Genomic DNA, 23,405 nt, shown 5'->3' with positions numbered 1-23,405 from the left:
ACATGAAATGAAAATTTAATTTTGGAAATAAATTTAGCAAGGCAATTACCTCAGTCATAAAACATTTTATACTTATAATCATTTAAGTGTCCATTAGACAAAAGAATACATTTTAAATAATTTAAAAGGAATCTAACTGTGGTATTGGAGAAGACTCTTGAGAGTCCCTTGGACTGCAAGGAGATCCAACCAGTCAATCCTAAAGGAAATCAGTCCTGAATATTCATTGGAAGGACTGATGCTGAAGCTGAAACTCTAATATTTTGACCACCTGATGTGAAGTATTGACTCATTGGAAAAGACCCTGATGTTGGGAAAGACTAAAGGCAGGAGGAGAAGGGGACAACAGAGGATGAGATGGCTGGATGGCATCACCAACTCAATGGACATGAATTTGAGTAAACTCCAGGAGTTGGTGATGGACAGGGAGGCCTGGCGTGCTGCAGTCCATGGGGTCACAAAGAGTCAGACACGACTGAGCGACTGAACTGACTGATACAAGGAACTGGAAATAGTAGGTACATTAGTAAGGGGGATTGTGTGTCTGGAAAGAGATGAGGTAGACCTAATTTTTATTGCATATCCTTTTGTAACTTTTAAACTGTGTATCAAACACATGTGTTACTCTAGTCAAAAACAATTTTTATAAGAGAAAATCAGTTGAGTATTGATTTTGCATATCTGAGAAACAGAAATAACCTGGGAAGTAACATCAACTATTAACCATTAAAATGAATACAGTAGGAAACAAAATTAACTTAATTTACTAGAAATTAAACTATAAACTATATAGATATAGTCATTAGATACATTCCACAAGTAAAACCCTTAATTATGATATAAATTTACCTAATTATCTTGATTGAAAGATTGAATTTTGGCCATTAATGATTTACATCATACCTGTAGAAAACAAGGTTTCTCCCATTATAAACACTTTTTTTTAACTTAGAATTTGTTTTGGCAATAGTTTCAGTTTTTAGAGGAAGACAAACACAACATGACATCTTGGGTTTAAGTAATATCTGGTATCACTATACAAGTATGTTGTTGGTAATTTTTACTTTGAAATGGGAGGTCTGCTGACTTTAGGAAGAAAATTAACAATTTGTGAGATGATAGAATAAGAGATGGTAGTTTTCGTTACATGTCCAAAGCAAAGAAGCCTAGACATCCAACATGTGTCCAGTGAATGAATGAGTGAAAGGGTTACTTGAACATCAGACATTAGTATACTCTAGACATTTTTAAAATGGGTAACACTGCTGTGTCCCTCTGTTCTCAAATTATGCAGCAAAAGGGGAAATTCCAACCATTTATCTAGAGCCTGAAGCACTACATGAATTGCTCATTCTTTTCTGTAAATATCTGCTAGTACATTTTATTCTACAAGCTGTTCATTCTACAACAAAGCATTACTAGTAAGAATAGGGCGAGTGAGAGAGTAAATGAGTGAAGTCACTCAGTTTTGTCTGACTCTTTGCAACCCCATGGACTTTAACCTGTCAGACTCCTCCATTCACGGAATTTTCCAGGTAAGTATACTGGAGTGGGTTGCCATTTCCTTCTCCAGGGTATCTTCTGGACCCCTGGAGAAGGAAGACTCTGTCTAAAGGCAGACTCTTTACCATCAGAGCCACCAGGGAAGCCCAAGAACAGGGTGATTGCTATTAATTTTAAAGGGAACTTCATTAAACATTTTAGGGTTTAAGATAAAACAATGTTTCTAAATGTTTATTGCTTTGCACTTACTAAATACAGTCTCTGTGTAATCCAATAGAAATCTGAACCTAACTGTATCAGTTTAAAATGTGTTCAGTTCCAAATACCAGAAAATTTATGCCAGAAACAGTGGCTTAAATTCCAAAGAATTTGTTTCATACAAGAAGTTCTGCAGTTGGAAGTCCTGAGCTAGTGTTGTGTGTCATTCAGTGATGCCTTTAGGGACCTAAGTAACTCAAATCCTTTTTCTGCCCCCTCTCATCTTCTAGGGATTTATCTTCATGTTTGTACCTCATATCACAAGTTGACTGCTGCACTCAAGACACCTGTATGTCTTCAATAAAGCTTTGTCTTATTATTTAGAAAAGAAGGTCCCTCCTAGAAGACTTGCCCTTGAGCTCACAGGCTTGAACTGTGTCTCATGGCCATTCCTGCCTGGAAAGTGGTTAGGAAAATTGAATGGTTGACTTTTCAGCTTCTACAGTAAAGGAGACAAGGCAGAAGATGGTATGGAATGGATGTTCAGGGAGACAAATTACAGAATAGACCACGGTTACTAGTGAGATTCATTTAAACAATCATAAAAATAAGACTTTCCTATTCTAATAATTTTTAGACAACCCAAATGGATTACACCAAATAATATTTTTATCTGTGACTCTCATTATTAAATATTAAATATGTTTTATAAGAATAACATATGAAAACTGAATATTGTATATTCTCACAGAATTCAAGTAGTCAAAATGAGATTCATTTCCCAGGTTAGCATATTCTAGAGCTGATAACAGTAAAACAGGAAGCTATAACATCTTATTTCTGAATAATTTTACATTTTATATTCAATAAATTAAATAATTCTTGACATTTGTGTTCAGTGGGAGACTGAAATTTAAATCCAGCCATAGCAAATGTATGAAGTTACAGTTGTCCTAAGCTAAATATTGAAATAAATGTTTTTGTTAAGTTAATAAATATATTTTTAAAAATCATTAGACATAAAATATATCACAAATTATATCAATAAGTCTCTTTCATTTCAACAAGAGATACTCAGAACAGTATCTTAATAATAATTCTGGAAGACATCAGGCAATTCTGTCCAGGTACTGTCTATTTTTTTAATATAACAAAGTATTACAATACATACAAAATGGGTCTTAGTTCTTACTACTATCCTCTTTCCCATCATTCTGAGATAAAAATGGAGGACTCATATTTTCCCCCAGATTTAAGTCCTTCCTCCTCAGGGTTTCAAAAAACCTCCCTACCAATTTTTCGAATAGCTATTTGTTCAGTTCAATTCATTTCAGTGGCTCAGTCATGTCCGACTCTTTGTGACCCCATGAATTGCAGCACGCCAGGCTTCCCTGTCCATCACCAACTCCCAGAGTCCACCCAAACTCATGTCCATTGAGTCAGTGATGCCATCCAGCCATCTCATCCTCTGTCCTCCCCTTCTCCTCCTGCTCTCAATCTTTCCCAGCATCAGGGTCTTTTCAAATGAGTCAGCTCTCTGCATCAGGTGGCCAAAGTATTGGAGTTTCAGCTTTAGCATCAGTCCTTCCAATGAACACCCAGGACTTATCTCCTTTAGGATGGACTGGTTAGATCTCCTTGCAGTCCAAGGGACTCTCAAGAGTTCTCTCCAACACCACAGTTCAAAGCATCAATTCTTCAGCGCTCAGTTTTCTTTATAGTCCAACTCTCACATCCATACATGACCACTGGAAAAACCATAGCCTTGACTAGATGGACCTTTGTTGGCAAAGTAATGTCTCTGCTTTTTAATACTCCATCTAGGTTGTTCATAACTTTCCTTCCAAGGAGTAAATGTCTTTTAACTTTTTTGTTAATGTACTTATTTACTATTAACATATTTGTAATGTATTTATTTACTATTTGCTACTAAGGTAAGATATGTATATGTGTGTGTATATGGCGTCACTGACTCGATGGACGTGAGTCTGAGTGAACTCTGGGAGTTGGTGATGGACAGGGAGGCCCAGCGTGCTGCAATTCATGGGGTTGCAAAGAGTTGGACACCACTGAGCGACTGAACTGAACTGTGTATATGGCGGGGGCGGGGGGTGGGCATGGAGTACAGCATGGGGAGGTAAGTCAAAATTGTTGGAGAAGGAAGGAACATAAAGGCCCGCCAAAAAAGATTAACATTAAAAATAAATACTCTCTAAAATGTAGAAGTAAAAGTAAGTACTACAATTAGGAAGAATCTAGATGGTTAGAGTAGAAAACGCTCAGTGTGAGTTAGAATATAGGAGACACTTTAATTACAAGGGATGAATCAAATTTTGAATTATGGAGATTTTTGACTGGCTGAGAAGAGAGGTCCATTCTAGGCAAAAGGAAATACAAGAACAAAGATGCAAAATTAAGTGCATGGCTGTTGGAAATGAGAAAGAAGTCAGGTTAGTTGGAATTCTTTTTCAGTGGAAAATATGAAACAGATCAGTTAGTGTCACAGAATCAAAAGAAACTAACTCATTATTTTATTTTCATATATCTATTGGTACCTATTCTGTACCAGGTACTGCAGTACATACTACAAACACAATGGTGAACCAGACAGATATGGTACCTTCTCTCAGGAAAACCCGCAATTTAATATGGTAAACGAGCCATAAATAAGTAAAGGTCAACAAATAAGATAATGACAGATTTATGGTAGTAATGGAAGTGCTAGGAAGGAAATAAACATGATATTTGAAAAGAGTATAATAAGGACACTATGAAAGAGTAGGGAAGAACTCTGAAAAGATTGTTGGGTGGCATACTTTTTGATTAAAATTCACATGGAACCACAAAAGACTTTGTTTTTTGTTTTTTTTTTGTTTGTTTGTTTTTTTAATTTTTATTTATTTATTTATTTTACTTTACAATTCTGTATTGGTTTTGCCATACATTGACATGAATCCACCATGGGTGTACATGTGTTCCCAAACATGAACCCCCCTCCCACCCCCCTCCCCACAACATCTCTCTGGGTCATTCCCGTGTACCAGCCCCAAGCATGCCATATTTTGAATAACCAAAGCAATCTTGAGAAAGAAGAAGTTGGAGGAATTTACTTCCTGATGTCAAAACACGCTATTACAAAGCTATAGTATTCAAAACAGTATGGTATTGGCATACAGACACATACATAAATGGAGCATAATTGAGAGCCCAGAAATAAACCCCCCAATCAATGGTCAACAAACAATTGATAAGGGAGCCAATATCAGACAATGAGAAAAAATGATAGCTTCTTCAATTAATGGCATTGGGAAAATGAAATAGTCACATACAAACAAACAAAATTTGACCCCTATCTTACACCACTCACAAAAATTAACTCAAAATGGATTAAAAACTTAAATGTAGGACCTGAAACTATAGAACTCCAAAAAAATTTAGGAAAATGGCTTCTTGACGTTGGACTTAGCAACAATTTTTAAGATATAACATCTAAAGCACAAGCAACAAGAGGTAAAAATAAGTGGGACTACATCATACTGAAAAGCTTCACCACAACAAATGAAACCATCAGCAAGGTGAAAAGGCAACAGACAGAATGGGAGACAATATTTGTAAATCATATATCTAGTATGGGTTAGCATCCAAAAAATATAAAGAACTCATACAATTCAAAAGCAAATCCAAACAATACAATTAAAAATGAGCAGATTTGCATTTCTCTGATAATGAGTGATGTTGAGCATCTTTTCATGTGTTTGTTAGCCATCCATATGTCTTCTTTGGAGAAATGTCTATTTAGTTCTTTGGCCCATTTTTTGATTGGGTCGTTTATTTTTCTGGAATTGAGCTGCATAAGTTGCTTGTATATTTTTGAGATTAGTTCTTTGTCAGTAGCTTCACTTGCTATTATTTTCTCCCATTCAGAAGGCTGTCTTTTCACCTTGCTTATAGTTTCCTTTGTTGTGCAGAAGCTTTTAATTTTAATTAGATCCCATTTGTTTATTTTTGCTTTTATTTCCAGAATTCTGGGAGGTGGATCATAGAGGATCCTGCTGTGATTTATGTCAGAGAGTGTCTTGCCTATGTTCTCCTCTAGGAGTTTTATAGTTTCTGGTCTTCAGAGAAATGCAAATTAAGACCACAATGAGGTACCATTTCACACCAGTCAGAATGGCTGCGATCCAAAAGTCTGCAAGCAATAAATGCTGGAGAGGGTGTGGAGAAAAGGGAACCCTCTTACACTGTTGGTGGGAATGCAAACTAGTACAGCCACTATGGAGAACAGTGTGGAGATTCCTTAAAAAATTGCAAATTGAACTGCCATATGACCCAGCAATCCTACTGCTGGGCATACACACCGAGGAAACCAGAATCGAAAGAGACACATGTACCCCAATGTTCACTGCAGCACTGTTTATAATAGCCAGGACATGGAAACAACCTAGATGTCCATCAGCAGATGAATGGATAAGAAAGCTGTGGTACATATACACAATGGAGTATTACTCAGCCATTAAAAAGAATACATTTGAATCAGTTCTAATGAGATGGATGAAACTGGAGCCTATTATACAGAGTGAAGTAAGCCAGAAAGAAAAACACCAATATAGTATACTAACACATATATATGGAATTTAGAAAGATGGTAATGATAACCCTGTATGCAAGACAGCAAAAGAGACACAGATGTATAGAACGGACTTTTGGACTCTGAGGGAGAGGGAGAGGGTGGGATGATTTGGGAGAATGGCACTGAAACATGTATACTATCATGTAAGAAACGAATCATCAGTCTATGTTCAATACAGGATACAGGATGCTTGGGGCTGGTGCACGGGGATGATCCAGAGAGATGATATGGGGTGGGAGGTGGGAGGGGGGTTCAGGATTGGGAACTCATGTACACCCGTGGTGGATTCATGTCAATGTATGGCAAAACCAATACAGTATTGTAAAGTAAAGTAAAGTAAAAAAAAAAAAAAAAAAGAACATTCAAAAAAATAAATAAATAAAAATGAGCAGAGGATCAAAGTAGACATTTTTTTCACAGAAGATATAAAGATGGGCAACATATGTGAAAAAGTGTTCAACATTATTAATTGTCAAGGAAATGCAAACCAAAACCACAGTGAATTACCACCTTACACCTATTAGAATGGCTACCATCAAAAAGTCAAAATTTAAGTGTTACCAAGAATTTGGAGGAAAGAGGTCCCTTGTGCACTACTGATGGGGATGTAAATTGGTACAACCACTGTGGAAAACAGTATGGAGGTTCTTCAAAATAGTAAAAATAGAACTACCATATGATTTGACAATATCACTTTGGGGTATAAATCCAAAGGAAATGAAACAGGATCTTGAAAAAATATCTGCCCTGCCATGTTCATTGCAGTCAGTCACACAAGCAAAGTATGTATGTAGCGAAGTTTTCATACATGGAAACAATCTATCTGTTGACAAATGGATAAAGATATGGTATAACTGTATACAGTGGAAAATATTCAGCCTTCAGAAAGAAGGAAAAACTGCCATTTGTTACCACGTGGATGGAGCTTGAGGATGTCATAAGTGAGAGAGTGTAGAACAAGTACTATCAGATGGTGTAGAACAAATACTCCGTGATATCGCTTACTTATCTAAAACTGGTGAGCTCTTGGAAACCAAGTAGAATTGTGGTTACTGGGGGTCCAGGGGTAGAAGAATGGAGAAATGTTGGTCAAAAAGTATAAACTTGCAGCTAGAAAATAAAAATGTTCTGGATATCTAATGGACAGCCTAGGGATTAAAATCAAAAACACTGTATTATATACTTCAAAGTTTCTAAGAGACTAGTCTTAAATGTTCTCACCACAATAAAGAAATGGTAATCATGTGATAGGATGGAAGTGTTAGCTAATCATTTTACAACATTTAAGTGTAAGTTAGACAATGTCATATAGCAATTATATCCCAATAAAGCTGGACGGAAGAAATAAAGAGGTGGTGGGAGTTATGTACTAAGCAGAAGAAACAACAAACGCAAAGATCCTGAGGGCAGGTGAGACCAGGGTTGCCCTGTGATCTGACAGATGGTCAGTATGAACAAAAGATAGAGGAGAAAGGGAGATAGCAATACAAGAGGAGGCCGGTGCGGCAGAATGATTGATCGGTCCTCAGTTTGGACATGTCCCTCAGGGAAACCCACAGTTACAGTATCTTATGTCTAAGGACTTGATGGTTTATGACTCATTTTGGCATATATTATCTCATCTGGATTATTAAAACACCTTGTAAAGTTGACATAAGAGCTGTTATTAACACATCATTTTACAAATTAAGTAACTGCTGACTACAGTTTCAGCTTATTTTCGACTGGAAGTTCTTCGATAGAGGAGTAATAAGCCAAAAGCCGAACCTTAGTTACATATATCTGGCACTAGAATGGAGGATGAATTGGAACGAAGTATGTGGTGGATGCAGAAGGAGGAGAGTCAGGGAAATGAGGGCTGAAATAGAGCAGCGGCAAGACAGAAGAGAATGGAACCAGGGCCAGTTCTGCTTCATCAGCATCACCAGCCTCCCACGCACATCTGTTTTCCTGGGTCGCCAGGATACTGTGATGATAAATGCCACAGCAGGAAGAGAGTTTACAGTTCCACAAAGATTTTTCATGGACTGAAATAGATGTGAATGAATTTCTCCCTAACAGTTTCTAACACAGGGGGAGAAAGGATGCTCACAAATCTCTCAGCATCAAACCTTATATTTATCTCTCCTACGGTCTTCAAAGCACTCTGTTCCACTTTTTTATTGTATCAACTTGATAAAAATGTATTTTCTCTGAGCTTTGAGAGACCAAAGATCTTATTTTTCATTTTCTGGTGTGAATGTGGTTAGGTGACATCTGTCTTTTCTGTAATGGACATAAAGTGTTGCTCTATTGTTGGTTTTAACCTCCAAAGGCCACGTCAAAAGAGAGCTGGCCTTGAATGCGTCTAGATGTGGATGTCGATTATTAACAAGCCATGTGACAAGTTATTCAATCATGTTATTTCTAGCTGTTGTCAACTATGGGTAAGTGAGCAAAGACAGGGTAAAGGACGAGGATGTGAAGAAAAAAGTGACAACTGAAGACGACAAAATCGAGAGGAAAATAAGCTGAAAAGAGATTTCGGGAAGAAAAAAATGAGAGGAAGGAGTAGGGCCCCTAATTAACGTCAGAAGAATCAAGGTAAAGGATGAAAAGGAAAAAGGCAAGAGAGAAGAAATCAGAGAAACAGGATCAATAAAATGCATAGGACTTCCCTAGTGGTCCAGTGCTTAAGAATTTGCATGCCAGTGAAGGGGACATGGGTTCAATCTCTGGTCCAGGAAGATTCTACATCTTGGGGCAACTAAGCCCATGCACCATAACTACTGAGCCTATATGCTTAGAGCCTGTGGTCCACAACAGGAGAAGCCACAGCAATGACTAGAGAGTAGCCCCCACTCACTGCAACTAGAGAATGCCTGCACACAGCAATGAAGAACCAATTTATCCAAAATAAAACAAAATTCTTTAAAGAAGAAAAATGCAGAGAAAGAACCACTGTGGTATAAGGAAAGGAAAAGAAAATATATAAAGGTCATCCATAAGAAAGTTTACTGAAACTTTGATTTTGAAGAAAATCATAAAGCAGATACACACATCCAATTATAAAGTTAGTATTTCATAATCTGTGAAAGGAGATAATGAGGGGTGGTGGTTATTAAATTAATTGAAATTTACTGTCTCTACTTTTAACTTTATAGTTTAAGTAATTCTAACAGTCAAATAATAAAGGATGTACACAGCAACAAAGTTTAAGGACATCTGTTCTTTGTATCTAGTGTTCCCCTCCTTTTAAAACACTTGCTATTTCCTTTCTAATACAACTATTATCTGCCAGCTGCCTACAAACCACTCAACAGACCCAACATGTCTCTTTCTGTCTCTGCTGTTAATACACTTGGCGAATCTACCAAGTCTCCATGTCTGTGCAGCCTAGTCCCAGAAGAGTCACAGTTAGGACAACCTCCAATCTATTGCAGTTAACACTGGATAGCAGGAACATGCCAGCATCATCATTCGTATTTTGCTGTGAAAGCTGCATGTGTTCAGTAGTTGATTGTTTAAAAAGCTAGATTTTCAGTTTCACTCTTACTTCATCTTTTAGTGACTGGATAAATGTGCCAAAGTGTGTGGAGAAGCAGCCTGTCTTCAGATTTTAATTGACACAGGGGTTGCAGTAGCAGCAATAACAGCATCTGAGATATTGCCAAAAGACTGAAGGCCAAAATGAAATCTGCTGGACACAAAAAGGACTTGGGTTTACCTTAACAAATGAAAATACTTGGAAAGATAACTGGGACTCTTAAGACTGTCTAAGGCAATCATCAAATAACTCTGAACCATCCCCAACTTTTGATCATCACTTTCTGTAGGGCTCAATGGTAGCTTTTCAGAATTTCAAATTTATCTAAAACTTAGACAGCAAATTAATATGATTGCTTCATTTTAGTTTGTGTTCATGAAGAGCTTTTCTAGAAGAAGAAAATAACTGACCTGCAGCTTTTAGTCATTCTCCTGGTCTCATCATGCTGCAAACAGAGGGAAAGTGGTCTGTCTTCAGGCTGGGCTTGCTCCATGAGGCATCAATGTGCCTTGAGAATCACAGTCTGGAAATCCAGGTTCTATCTTGTCTATCTGGCAAGTTTCTTTGTTGTTGCTGTTTGAGTCTCTAAGTCACACCTGACTCTTTGCAACCCCATGGACTATAGCCCACCAGCCTCCCCTGTCCATGGGATTTCCTAGGCAAGAAAACTGGAGTGGATTGCCATTTCCTTTTCCAAGGGATCTTCCCCACTCTGGGATTGAACTTGTGTCTTGGGGCTTGGCAGGTGGGTTCTTTACCCACTAGGAGCCACTTGGGAAACCCTTCATCTCAATATTGGCATAATCTCAGGGCTCTCTTGGGATCCAGCTCATCTTTCAATTTTACCGGCTCATCTAAGGGCATTTCATCTATATCATGGTTCCTAGGGCATCAGCAATGAACAGCTTTCATTTTCTCCCAAATGCTAGCCCCTTACTTTTAAATTCAATGATCCAAAATCAAGTTTACTATCTATTGCTCCCAGAGGTCTAAAAGTTTGCTCTTTTCCTTACCTGTTTCTCTCCACCACCCACTCTCTCACTCAAACTACAAATCCTGCCATTTTTGACTCCTTTCTCATCTTCTACATCTGTTTGATTGACAAGTTCTAAAATTCTCCATCTACAATGTTCTGTTTCTTTTTCTACAATCTCTCTGCCACTGCCTAGGTTGAAGCCTCATTATCTCTTATCTGGCCGGATACCACAGCCTCCAAACAGCATCATGCTCTCTCTCACCCATCATCCACACTTTGTAAAATACAGAATTTGACATATAAATCCATTGGTCAGAACCTTTTAAGATTCTCAACTGCCTACAAAATACAGTCTAAACTCCATAATCTGGCCCTTACTAAACTGCTCAAAATTACTTTCTATTGTCCATTCACACTCACAAATAACCTTTGCTCTTTCAAATCTTAGTGGCTTTGTATTTGGTTGAACCATATGAAATTGGTGACATTTAACTATTTTGACATAAAAATGACAATTTCATAAAACTTAACTAAGAATGCCTTTTGTCTCTGCCAGGAATACTCTTTCACCCCTTATTACCTGTCAAAACATCAAGAACCAGCTTAAACGTTGCCTCCTTTGGTAAGCAATAATTGACCACACTAGGCTAAAGAAATGGTCTCTCCACTGTGCTCCCTGACCACTCTGTCATATCTCTGTCATAGCACTGTGCTTTAATTATTTGTACGTACTTGTCTCTGCCACTGGAATATGGGAAAGTTGAGAGTAGAACCTAGGACTTAATTATCTCTGTATCTTTACTTCTAGTATGTCATTGCCTTCTCCAGAGGCTCTTCCAACCCAGGGATCAAACCCAGATCTCCTGCATTGCAGGCAAATTCTTTACCAGCTGAGCCACCAGGGAAGCCCAAGAATACTGGAGTGGGTAGCCTATCCCTTCCCCAGGGGATCTTTCCGACCCAGGAATCGAACTGGGCTCTCCTGCATTGCAGGTGGATTCTTTACCATCTGAGCTACCAGGGAATCCCTAATGTCTCAATAGGAGTTAATAATTATTTATTGAATGAGAGACTAAATTTCCTTCTGAACTTGGTACAGAAAGGAGCTGATAATTTTTTTTGGTTAAATTTGGGAGGAATGTTTTTATTATGATTTAATATATCATAGAATGCCTCTTTCCTCTTCTTATATCACCTTCCCCCTTTTTCTTCCCACTGGCTGTGGATTTGATCTTACCAGATGGATTTAATATGGCTATGAAAGAAATGGTTATACACTACCAGAGCATATAGCTACTATGAGCCCTGCTATGCACATGTAACCCACATGAAAGCAGATGTATAATGTTCATCTGACAAAACTCCAGCAGGCAGCTAATAGACAATAGACAAAGGCAGCAGCCACAAGGTAAATAATTCCTAAGCTAATCCTAACATTCAAACCAAAATTATTTTCTACCCACCAAAACTCATGAGGATCAATGAAACCTCTCTCTGAAAATGCATGGAGGACATTTACAGAAGCTGTAAAATGTGCAGGAGGCATTTTATACAGCAGGCATTTTTGCAAAGCCGATTAATGTCGAAAGAAGTTGTAGCTCCAGAATTTTACCAGTTTGTGGAATTAGTGATTAAAATCCTAAGAGCAATATAAATAAGAGATAAAGCCTGTTTGTATTTTAAATACTGGACTTTATATAGGACTAGAATATTAGATAGTCAAAAAGTATGATTTTAGACCGAGAGACTGTAAATGTTCCAATTTTTCAATCACCTCTGATAACAGGAAGATGTCTACTTAGCTTGGACTAATCTAGATACAGACAGGGTATGCAGATCACAAGCAGATCACTGGGAAATCCACGAGGGACCAAGACCACAGCAGGGCTTAGACATCAGAAAGACTCAAACCAGAACGAGGACAGACTTGTCCCTCAACAACTTCCCCCACCTGTTAGTGACAGGCATCTGGGGATGATTCTGATGCCTACATAACTGACTCAATGGACAGGAATTTGAGCAAACTCCAGGAGATAGTGAAGGACAGGGAAGCCTGGTGTGCTACAGTCCATGGGGTCACAAAGAGTAGGACATGACTTAGTGGGTGAACAACAACAGCAATCTATCCTTAAGAACACTATCCTGGTGAACAAAGTGAGCATCCCAGGTGTCTCAGCACAGGATGCTATAACAAAATAAGACAGTTGGCATGACTGAAACACCAGGCGTTTGCTTCTCATTCTGGAGGTTGGGAAGTCTGAGGTCATAGTTCCAGCATGGTGAGGGTCTGGTGAACACTCTCTTCCTCACTTGCAGATAGCTGCCTTCTTGCAGTATCCTCACATGGCAGAGAGAGAGAGAGAGATGAGAAAGAGGGAGAGAGGTCTGCCCCCTTTTTTATAAAGGCCCTAACCCCATCATGAGGAATTTATCCTAACAATGTTCTCTGAACCTGATACCTCCAAAGGCCTCACATCTCCGAATATCATTGTGGAGGTAGGGCTTCATCATATGCATTTTGGAGAGACACAAACACTTAGTCCGTAACGTCAGGTAAGTAGCATTTCTCATAGTGCAGTGACGGAATGGAACCTCTTCCAGTTTAGCGGGCGTGCCTTTTTATTCTTGCTGTACTGTATGCTCAGTTCTTCTGTCAGGTCCAACTCTTTGCGACCCCATGGACTGCAGCCTGCCAGGCTCCTCTGTCCATAGCGATTCTCCAGGCAAGAATACTAGAGTGGGTTGTCAGGCTCTCTTCTAGGAGATCTTCCCAATCCAGGGATCGAACCCAGGTCTCCCACATTGCAGGCGGATTCTTTACCATCTGAGCCACCAGGTAAGCCGAAGACTACTGGAGTGGGTAGCCTATCACTTTTCTAGGGGAACTTCCTGACCCAGGAATCAAACCGGGGTCTCCTGCACTGCAGGCAGATTCTTTACCAACTGAGCTACTAGAGAAGCGCTTTTTATACCTAAAGTTCTCTAAAAATGTAGCCAAAGGAGGTCACTTAAACCTCCCACATAGACTAAAGGTAAAAATATATGCTTGAACATTTGACTTTTGTGAGTATATATTTAATTTGAAACAAGATGACCAGGTTTGTTTTATCCAAAAGCACAGGCAAATGAGTCATAGTAAAATGGTGTTCTATGACAGGTGCATATGGGTTTCATATAGTGACCTGAGGCTTCATGTCCTTGAATCTCAAGATAAATAAAATCCTGTAAGAGACAAAAAATGCCAGACAAATCTCAGGTTAAGTACGCCGGCTTCTGACTTTCGATGCAGAAGCATCACCCTTGGCTGCCTCTTGAATATTCTAGTCTAAGCTTTATTTTTGGTCCAGAGCTTTTTTGGCCATCGGTCTCTGTGGCTCCCTCATTGCGCTGTCTCCTTGGTATTCTTGGCAGCTGTCTTAGATGGAGAGGTGAGCACCAGAATAAAGTGAAGGACAAAAGCCTGCTTCTTATTCTTCAGCACCAGTATCCAAAGTTGGTTTAGCATTCTTCGTTCCAAATAGCCAGTTCACGTCTCCCCATCTCATATGTTCAAGGCCTTTCAGGATCTGAAAATCTTCAGAGGTGTGCACTTAGTTGACAGAAGCACATCAAGACTATCATATAAGAAGGCCCCCATAAAAATCTAGCCAAGCTGACATTTAGATGCTAGGCTGGTAAACAGTGCATTATGTTGATTTTTATTTAGCTCCATATGATTCTGCAGAGACTTTTGTGTGCTTTGGGATGCATTAATATTTGTACAAATTGGAAATGTAATCTTTCCTTCCCCTCTCCACTCCCAACCCATAGTCAAATACATCCTCTCCGAATATAAAAGCAGCAGAGAGGATATAGCATTTGTCCTAGATGCCATTTCAACTCAAATGATAGAAAAATTTATAAACCTAACTCCAGACTCATAGGTTTCTTGAAATTTGTTATTAAACAGTTTCAGTTTGATTTTATGTGCAGCATGGGCCCTCTCTACTTTCTCAGAAGTGATACAAGAGGTCAAGAAAATTCTTACCCTTATTAAAATTTTTATTATTGATTTACTTAAGTCATTACCAATTCTTCTAAAAGGAGTGAAAGAAAAGGGCCTTAGGCTCAAGACCTAAAATCTAGCCTTTATTCTCCTAAATTTTATTCTAAAGTTCCCAAATAGAGCTAAGCCACCAGTATATCCATGCCTCCCTGCTATCATCCTTCTGGCAAGGAGACAAAGGTGTGTATGTTTAACTCTAATAATGTGTCTCATCTGGAACTGTTTAGATCATGCATATCTTAGCTTTCTTACATTAGCATGGATCACAGGGAATGGAAGGTAAAATCATTACATATCCCGAGAAGCTCAGTGGAAGGCTTTAAAATATAACAAGCAAAATAATAATGTATCCTAGAAAAAGAAAGAAGATTGTCTTAAAGGAAACAGAAGATAAAGTAAATTACTTAAAGGTAGAAAACACTTCAAAGTTTTCTCATTTCGTCTTCCTAGTTACTATGTTAAGTACCTGGCTTTTTCACCTGAGTTGAAAAACATACTCTCCTCCACTTCCCATTTTCCCTCCCCTGTACTACTTTTTATTACTCTGATCTTTTCAAAGGTTTTAGACCCTTCCAGTCTAAAGAAAAGATAATTACTTTAAACAGAAAACAAAAATTTATTATGTGGAATTCAAATATACTGGAAAGTCAAGAAGGTACGGCATCTAAGTCTCAAGTGTAATAGGGTTTATAAACGTTTATAGATGCTTATATTTAAATTTAGTAAAAGCTATCCACCAGAATGCTCAAAAAGAAATTTATCTTTGAAAAAATACCAGAGAATGCTATCAAGCTATATCTGACTAGCAAAAAAAAAAAAAAAATCCATAAAAGCAATCAAAGAAATCCATAGAAAGAAAAATGAACAATAAAAGACAAGGGAATTCTTCATGTAAAACCGAGAAATGAAAGATATTTTAAAAACATGCTTTTATAATTCATTTGCCCTGTAGCAAATATCAAAATTCTGTGATAAGTCTTTAGAGACTGAATACAATATGACATTAATTTGCATGAAAAGAAAAAAGGCAACACAACCAAAGAAAAAGCCAAAAATATGTATACATTTTTTTCTTGTAAGCTGAAGGAGGTCAAAACCATTCTATGTGCCTAAGGATATAACCTCATCTTTTAAGTTATAGCTCAAAGGGCTGAATATAAATGGTTGTCACCTTTCCCTGATGGGAGCAATATTTTGAATGACAAATGGATATTCATTAGATACTATGGATCATTTAATTATATGAATGTCTTCCTAACTGCTTAATATTAGAGCTGTATGTGACCTAAATAATGGTTTGGGTTAGGTGACCTTGTACTTAAGGGTCTCTTTCTGTCCAGTTACCAGGCAAGCTTTTCAAATACACTCAAAGATTTAATTCACAAATCCCTTAAGAGCCTTCTGGTAAAAGATTGGGGCAACACAAATAAGCTAGTGATACATGACCTTGTTTCAAAAAATGAGGCTGGGATTCTAAGCAAGTATGCTTATTTATCATTGTTGAATTGTTAAGTAAGGCAAAAGACAAAGAAATATGAATATATCATAAACATATAGGAGAAAATGAAAATTAGAACTCAGTATTATATTCTCTGGGCTTCCCTGGTGGCTCAGACAGCAGAGAATCCGCCTGCAATGCAGGAGACCTGGGTTTGATCCCTGGATTGGTAAGATCCCCTGGAGGAGGGCATGGCAACCCACCCCAGCGTTCTTGCCTGGAGAATCCCTAATGAACAGAGAAGCCTAGCGGGGTACAGTCCAAGGGGTCACAAAGAGTCGGACACGACTGAGCGACTAAGCACAAGCACTTATATTCTCTAAATCTATGACCCTGCTTCTGTTTTGTTACATTTTGTCATTTATTTTTTAGATTCCACATATAAGTGAAAATTATATAGTATTTATCTTTCTCTGTATAACATTCATTTAGTGTAACGTCCGCTAGGTATATATGTGTTACCACAAATGGCAAGTTTTCATTCCTTTATATGGCTGAGTAATATCCATTATATAGATTAAAATTGTGTACATACAGACACACGTACATCAGTTTATTTTAAACCTATAATCAATACATTTTTAATACATTCTTAGAGCACTATATTTTTACTACCCTTCTCACATTTCACATTTTTTAATCATAATTACATCTTTTTGCATACCCCTTTACTACTTACTGTAGTTATAATTGATTGTACCTTCATATTTGCTTTATAAATTGCTGATCTGGTGCCTTAACTAGAGACACCTTTCTACTGTCTTCACCAGAGACAGTTTTTTCTTTCATATATTTTCTTATTTCTGGTTATGACCTTTATTTTCTGCTCAAAAAACAACCTTTAACATTTCTTGTAAGGCCAGTTTAGTAGTGATGAACTCTTAAGTTTTGCTTCCCTGGGAAACTCTTTATATCTCTCCTTCAATTCTACATAGCCTTGTCAGAGTATTCTCTGCACTTTGAATATATTATCTGTGGGTCTTTGGACCCTCAAGTTTCTGCTGAAATATTAGCTGATGTAACTTTTTTCTTTTGTCATCTCTAAAATTCTAAGTTTTTCCATTGTCATATGTTTTGGTGTGGATCTCTTTGGGTTCATCTTGTTCTGAACTCTTTATGCTTCCTGCTGCTAAGTCGCTTCAGTCGTGTCCAACTCTGTGCGACCCCAGAGACGGCAGCCCACCAGGCTCCCCAATCCCTGGGATTCTCCAGGCAAGAACACTGGAGTGGGTTGCCATTTCCTTCTCCAATGCATGAAAGTGAAAAGTGAAAGTGAAATTGCTCAGTCGTGTCCGACTCCTAGCGACCCCATGGACTGCAGCCTACCAGGCTCCTCCATCCATGGGATTTTCCAGGCAAGAGTACTGGAGTGGGTTGCCATTGCCTTCTCCTAGACCTGGATATCTATTTCCTTTTCCAGATGAGGGAAGTTTTCTGTCCCTTGCTCTCTTCTTATGGGACCCTATAGCTGCAATTTTTGGTACACTTGATGTTGTCACAGAAGCCCCTTAAACTATCCTAATCTTAATTTTTTTTTTCTTTTTGCTGTCTTGATTGGATGATTTCCATTCTTGTATCCTCCCAATTGCTGATCCATTCTTCTGTATCATCTAATCTGCTATTGATTCTACCTAGTGTTCGTTTTATCCTTCAGCTCTGACTGGTTCTTTCTTACATTTTCCGCCTCTTTGTTGAAGGTTTCACTGCGTTCCTCCATTCTTCTGAGCTTGGTGATGACCATTTCTTTGAACTCTTTATCAAGTAAATTACTTGTCTGTTTCAATAGATCTTTTCTGGAGTTCCATTTTGTTCTTTTGTTTAGAACACATCCCTCTGCCTCCTCATGTTGTTTGACTCTCAGTGACTGTTTCAATGAATTAGGCAAAACAGGAACCTCTCCTGGTTTGATTAGCGTGGACTTGTATTAGGGAATCTTCTGGGTAAACAATGCACCAGGCAGCTTTGGCTGGCAGGCTGGCTGGATTTGGAGTAGGTACACACTAGGGCTGTCCCATGGTGCTCTGCACCAGGACCTAGCAGGAAAGCTCGAGCTGGGGTAAGCACAAGTATAGGGCAGGGGCCACCTTGGTGGTGTGGGTAGTGGTGGGGCAAGGGGAGCATAGAGCTGATGTGGGAGAGAGAGGGCAGTCCTGGCAGATGGGCAGAATGCTTAGATCATGTTCCCATCTCATCTCAAGATGAAGGAAGAAGTTAAAAATAAATGGCACTTTCCAGGACCTCTGATCCTGGAGAGAGTTTGTGCAGTCCCCTGCCCATTTGGCAGACACTCTAGGTTTAGTAAATGTATTTCCTTCATGTATGGTCTGCTGCTGCTGCTGCTAAGTCGTTTCAGTCATGTCCGACTCTGTGCGACCCCAGAGATGGCAGCCTACCAGGCTCCTCCGTCCCTGGGATTCTCCAGGCAAGAACACTGGAGTGGGTTGCCATTTCCTTCTCCAACGCAGGAAAATGAAAAGTGAAAGTGAAGTCGCTCAGTTGTGTCCAACTCTTCACGACCCCATGGACTGCAGCCTACCAGGCTTCTCCGTCTGTGGGATTTTCCAGGCAAGAGTACTGGAGTGGGGTGCCAGTGCCTTCTCCCCATGTAAGGTCTAGGCACCCTTTAAATCATTGTCTTTTCACTGTGCCCCAGAGGGTGTAAATGCACCCATGGGGCCCTTCAGTGTCACCCTGCTCTACTGCAGATCACTGTGGTGGGGGTGTGGCTCCTGTCAATAGGACCTGTCTATTTTTCCTATCCACCTCTACACGGTCCCTTTATTGTTGTTGTACAGAAGTTGTTCAATCAGCCCTCAGTTCTTCTGGGAGAAACTGCTCTACGTATGTATAGATTCAGTGTTTCTATGGAGAAGTGAGTCCAGGGTCTTCCTACACTGTTATCTTGAACTGTCCCCTAGCCATGACCTTTGAAATCAGATAGCCCTAACATTCTTTCAATGTACCAGCACTGTCACTAATGAGTTGTGTGCCCTTGAATAGTGACATGATGTTCCCAAGTTTCAGCTCCCTAGTCTATACTGGCAGTTAGAAATAAATACCTTGTAGAGTTTTCCTGAGATTAAACTGTCCAGAAGATCAAGTGCCTGATATATATTCTTTGCAAAGAAGTCATATTCGGTGTCCTAACAGACTGCAAAATTTTATGGTGCATGTATTACATGCCAGGCTATATACATGATATTAAAGATACAATGGTGAACAAAAGATCCATGGCTTATTCTTGTAGAGTTCATGGTTTACAGAAGAGACTTTAGTCACATAATCCCATGAATAAATGTGTGACAGTCTTCCACGTGACAGTCTGGGCTCTTGACCTCATCCACTCAGAGGTTATTCTCAGCATTTCAGTCAAGTCCATCAAAACTGATCCAACTCCACAGTGGAACTGAGAAACAGACGTTTGCTGAAGAGTTCAGGGGAAGCAAAAAAGAAGATATACCATACACTATATTCCAGAAACCAAAAACATTCCCCAATAGATATTTTTGTTCTCCCAAAGTTCCTCCTTATTTGCCAACCAGTTTCACTTTTTTCTTCTTCCTCCATCTTTTCCTCAAATATGGTTTTCCTCTTTCTCTCAGCTTGCTTCTCCCACCAAAACAGACTATCAAGCAAAATACTGCCATGAAATTAAAAGCAGCATATTTATTGTATGTCAGAGAAATACAGAAGAACTCTAGACGCATAACCTGGAGACCTAGATTCAAACCCCAACTATGCCACCAAATCATCAGGCAATTTTGGATAAGCCTTCCCATGTATCCATGCCTGCAATCCCAAAACAGAATGCTGAACCAAATAAACTCTAAAGATTTTTTAAAAGTACATGGATAATTATTATGATTGTTTCAATGAAACTATTAAATGATACTAAATCTTTTCAATTCTATAGTTGAATTCAATGTGTAATTACATGTTTAAACAATTCTTCCTACTTTTGCTTCTGCGCCCTTAGATTCGGCGTCATTAGTTCAGTTGCTTAACATGTTAACATCTATGTTTATGCATAAGGCTTAGTTTTCTGCAAAATCAGCTAAGCTAATTTTGGGTTAAAAAAAAAAAAAACTATTGAACTCATTCAGCATGCTAGTATTTCAAAGCCACCAGCCAACAACTGCCATTTCCATTGTCTATTTTTCCTGTTAGGCTGAGAAGAGTGAAATTTACTGATGTTTTCCCAACCCCAGCTTTCCTACTGTGCAAAATGAATAGTTAAGCAGAACATGAGCAGAACAGTTCCATTTCTTACTCTAGCAGTGAAGACTTCCCTCTACTGTAACACAGAAGGATGCACACTTCAAGACAATGCATTTATTTAGTGGATATGAACGTCTTTTGACTAGAAAAAGAAATAACAATCATCTGCAGTACTTTAAATAGAAAACATCTGTTTTTCCTAACATATTTCAAATACTTTGAATTTCCTGATTAGTTGTTAAACGAGAACTGTATTTCTGAAAGACATAATGAGGCAGTTTAAAGATGAGTCTTAAAAGATCTTCAAAGCAAAATGAAGAAAAATGCTCATGCGTTCAGTAAGGATGTTTAAAACAGAACCACAAGCTCCATAATGGGAACAAATAAAAAATAATGCTTTCAGTTATTTGCATTTACATCAAAAGTTCTATTAAATATTGCAAGCAAGGGAAGATGATATAAATGAACAGAGCACAGATATATAGCACTGTGTTCTTACAGCATGGCAACAAAATCCGTGATGCTATTAAAGGAGTCTGCTTGACTAAGCCAAACATGAAGATTTCAGAAGTAATGACATGAAGCATCTTTGTGAGCAGTACACAAATGGGTGCATATATCATGGAGTAGGTTCAAGAAGTGTATATGCAAACACATCTACGAGCAATTGCTCCAGGCTGAGAGCTGTAGATTTATTTTGGCAATTGTCAGCCTTTCTTCAGCAATTGTTAATATAAAATGCATAGGATCATTTATTTTTCTCATAAAAGTTTATAAAAGGGGTACTAAATAAATATTTCCAGGTGACATATTTGTTTTATTTTTCAACCTAATTCTTTTCCTGCTCCATGGTTTAAGAAAGTTATCATTGGGGAGATAAGTATTCAAGTCAAATACCAAAGAACAACAACAATGAGGGGGAAATATGGATTCTATCAGCAATGAAAGTTAAGGGCTTAACGCTTAAAAAAAAAATCAGACAAATATTTATTGAGTATCTATTTGCATACCAGACTCTGTACCAGAGAATGAAGATCCAGAAAAAGAAGAATTCAAAGGTACTCACTATCTATTCGTGGATAAAAGCAGAAGAACAAGCAAACAAAAAACCTTTAATATTATGAGGGTCATAAACATAGTATATACAATATACAAATTATTTAGAGAACGCAGACAAGAGAGCAATAGATTCTGCCAGAGAATAACTAAGAATAAGAATTAGAAAGGGAACAAGTGAACTTGACCTTTATATGTGAGTAGATGACAGAGAAGGGTATTGAAGACATATTTCTTCAAATTGTAGGACTAACAACAAAATTTTGAGTTATATATTTTCAAGACCTCTTTTCAAACTCCTATGACTGCTCTGTATATACTGATAAACTGATTTACAAACATATTGTGTGTATAGAACACTATTATAGCATACATTTATTTATAAAAAGGGATATACAAATATATGTGTACATATTAATATGTATACACAAATGTATACTCTTCAATGCATGCATTTATTTGAAAGGATACACAAGGCATTGATAATATTTGAATCTCAAAGGCAGAATTCTGAGGGACTAGGTACTCTATGCCATTTCTGTACTATCTGAATCATTTACCCAATCCCTATGTATTACCTAATTAAATAAATGAATAAATTAATTAAAACAAAACACTTTGGCTAATATAACTAGTAAATAACATATTTTTATTTTACTCCAAACATTCTCAGGGATGTAAAACCCACCCAGCATGTGTCATACCGGCTTCTGATTTTTAAGGGAACTAAAACTTAGTGGAAACATATACACTGCCATATGTAAAAGAGATAGGCAGTGGGAATTTGCTGTATGACTCATGGAACTCAAACTGGGGCTCTGTGACAGCAAAGAAGGATGCAATGGGGTTGGAGGGAGGGGGCATATGTATACCTATGGCTGACTCATGTTGATGTATGCCAGAAACCAATACAATATTATAAACCAATTATCCTTCAATTAAAAATAACCACATTTAAAAACAAAATGAAAAAACTTAGGTCTCAGGACAAGGGTTGTGGCCAAAAGAATTCTCACATTTGGCACACTTGGGCAACCTTTGTTAATCAGAAATATTGAGAGAAAATTACTGTATTCCTCATTAAGAATGCTGAAGCTATATCTACTCAATATGAAGATAATTATTCAATATGATCAACCCAGCAAAAGAACTGGACCAGTGCAAAGAGGGGACAACCCAATTAAACAAGCTGTTTCATCAATAGTTGGGCCAAATTTCTAACTGCAAATGAGCTCAAACATGCGTATATATTCATATATGTAATATACATTGACTTATGAAACCCCTCAAAAAATAACTATTTTGGGGGCTCCAAAATCACTGCAGATGGTGACTGCAGCCATGAAATTGAAAGATACTTGCTCCTTGGAAGAAAAGCTATGATCAAACTAAACAGCATACTAAAAAGCAGAGACATTACTTTACCAACAAAGGTCTGTCTAGTCAAAGCTTTGGTTTTTTCCAGCAGTCATGTATGGATGTGAGAGTTGGACTATAAAGAAAGCTGAGTGCTGAAGAATTGATGCTTTTGAACTGTGGTGTTGGAGAAGACTCTTGAGAGTCCCTTGGACTGCAAAGAGATCCAACCAGTCCATCCTAAAGGAAATCAGTCTTGAATATTCATTGGAAGGACTGATGCTGAGGTTAAAACTCCAATAATTTGGCCACCTGATGAGAAGAACTGACTCATTGGAAAAGACCCTGATGCTGGCAAAGATTGAAAACGGGAGGAGAAGGGGACAACAGAGGATGAGA

At 38.2% G+C, this 23,405-nt stretch overlaps 1 protein-coding gene across 1 annotated transcript in view; it reads right to left on the bottom strand.

The window, feature by feature from the left end:
* Nucleotides 1–18,093, bottom strand: part of LOC120856559 (choline transporter-like protein 5) — a 151,026-nt gene extending 132,933 nt beyond the window's left edge. The window contains exons 1-2 of the mRNA XM_040231928.1: nucleotides 18,008–18,093; nucleotides 15,345–15,455 (exon numbers count right to left, since the gene is read on the bottom strand). Coding sequence (XP_040087862.1) covers nucleotides 15,345–15,455; nucleotides 18,008–18,093 — 197 coding nt within the window. The remainder of the gene's footprint in view (nucleotides 1–15,344; nucleotides 15,456–18,007) is intronic.
* Nucleotides 18,094–23,405: the final 5,312 nt, after the last annotated feature.

This window comes from Oryx dammah, unplaced genomic scaffold (genome assembly GCF_014754425.2).
Source record: "Oryx dammah isolate SB20612 unplaced genomic scaffold, SCBI_Odam_1.1 HiC_scaffold_28, whole genome shotgun sequence".
Lineage (NCBI taxonomy): Eukaryota > Metazoa > Chordata > Mammalia > Artiodactyla > Bovidae > Oryx > Oryx dammah.
Note: the sequence above shows the minus strand (reverse complement) of the source record. Positions and strands in the feature narration are given on the sequence as shown.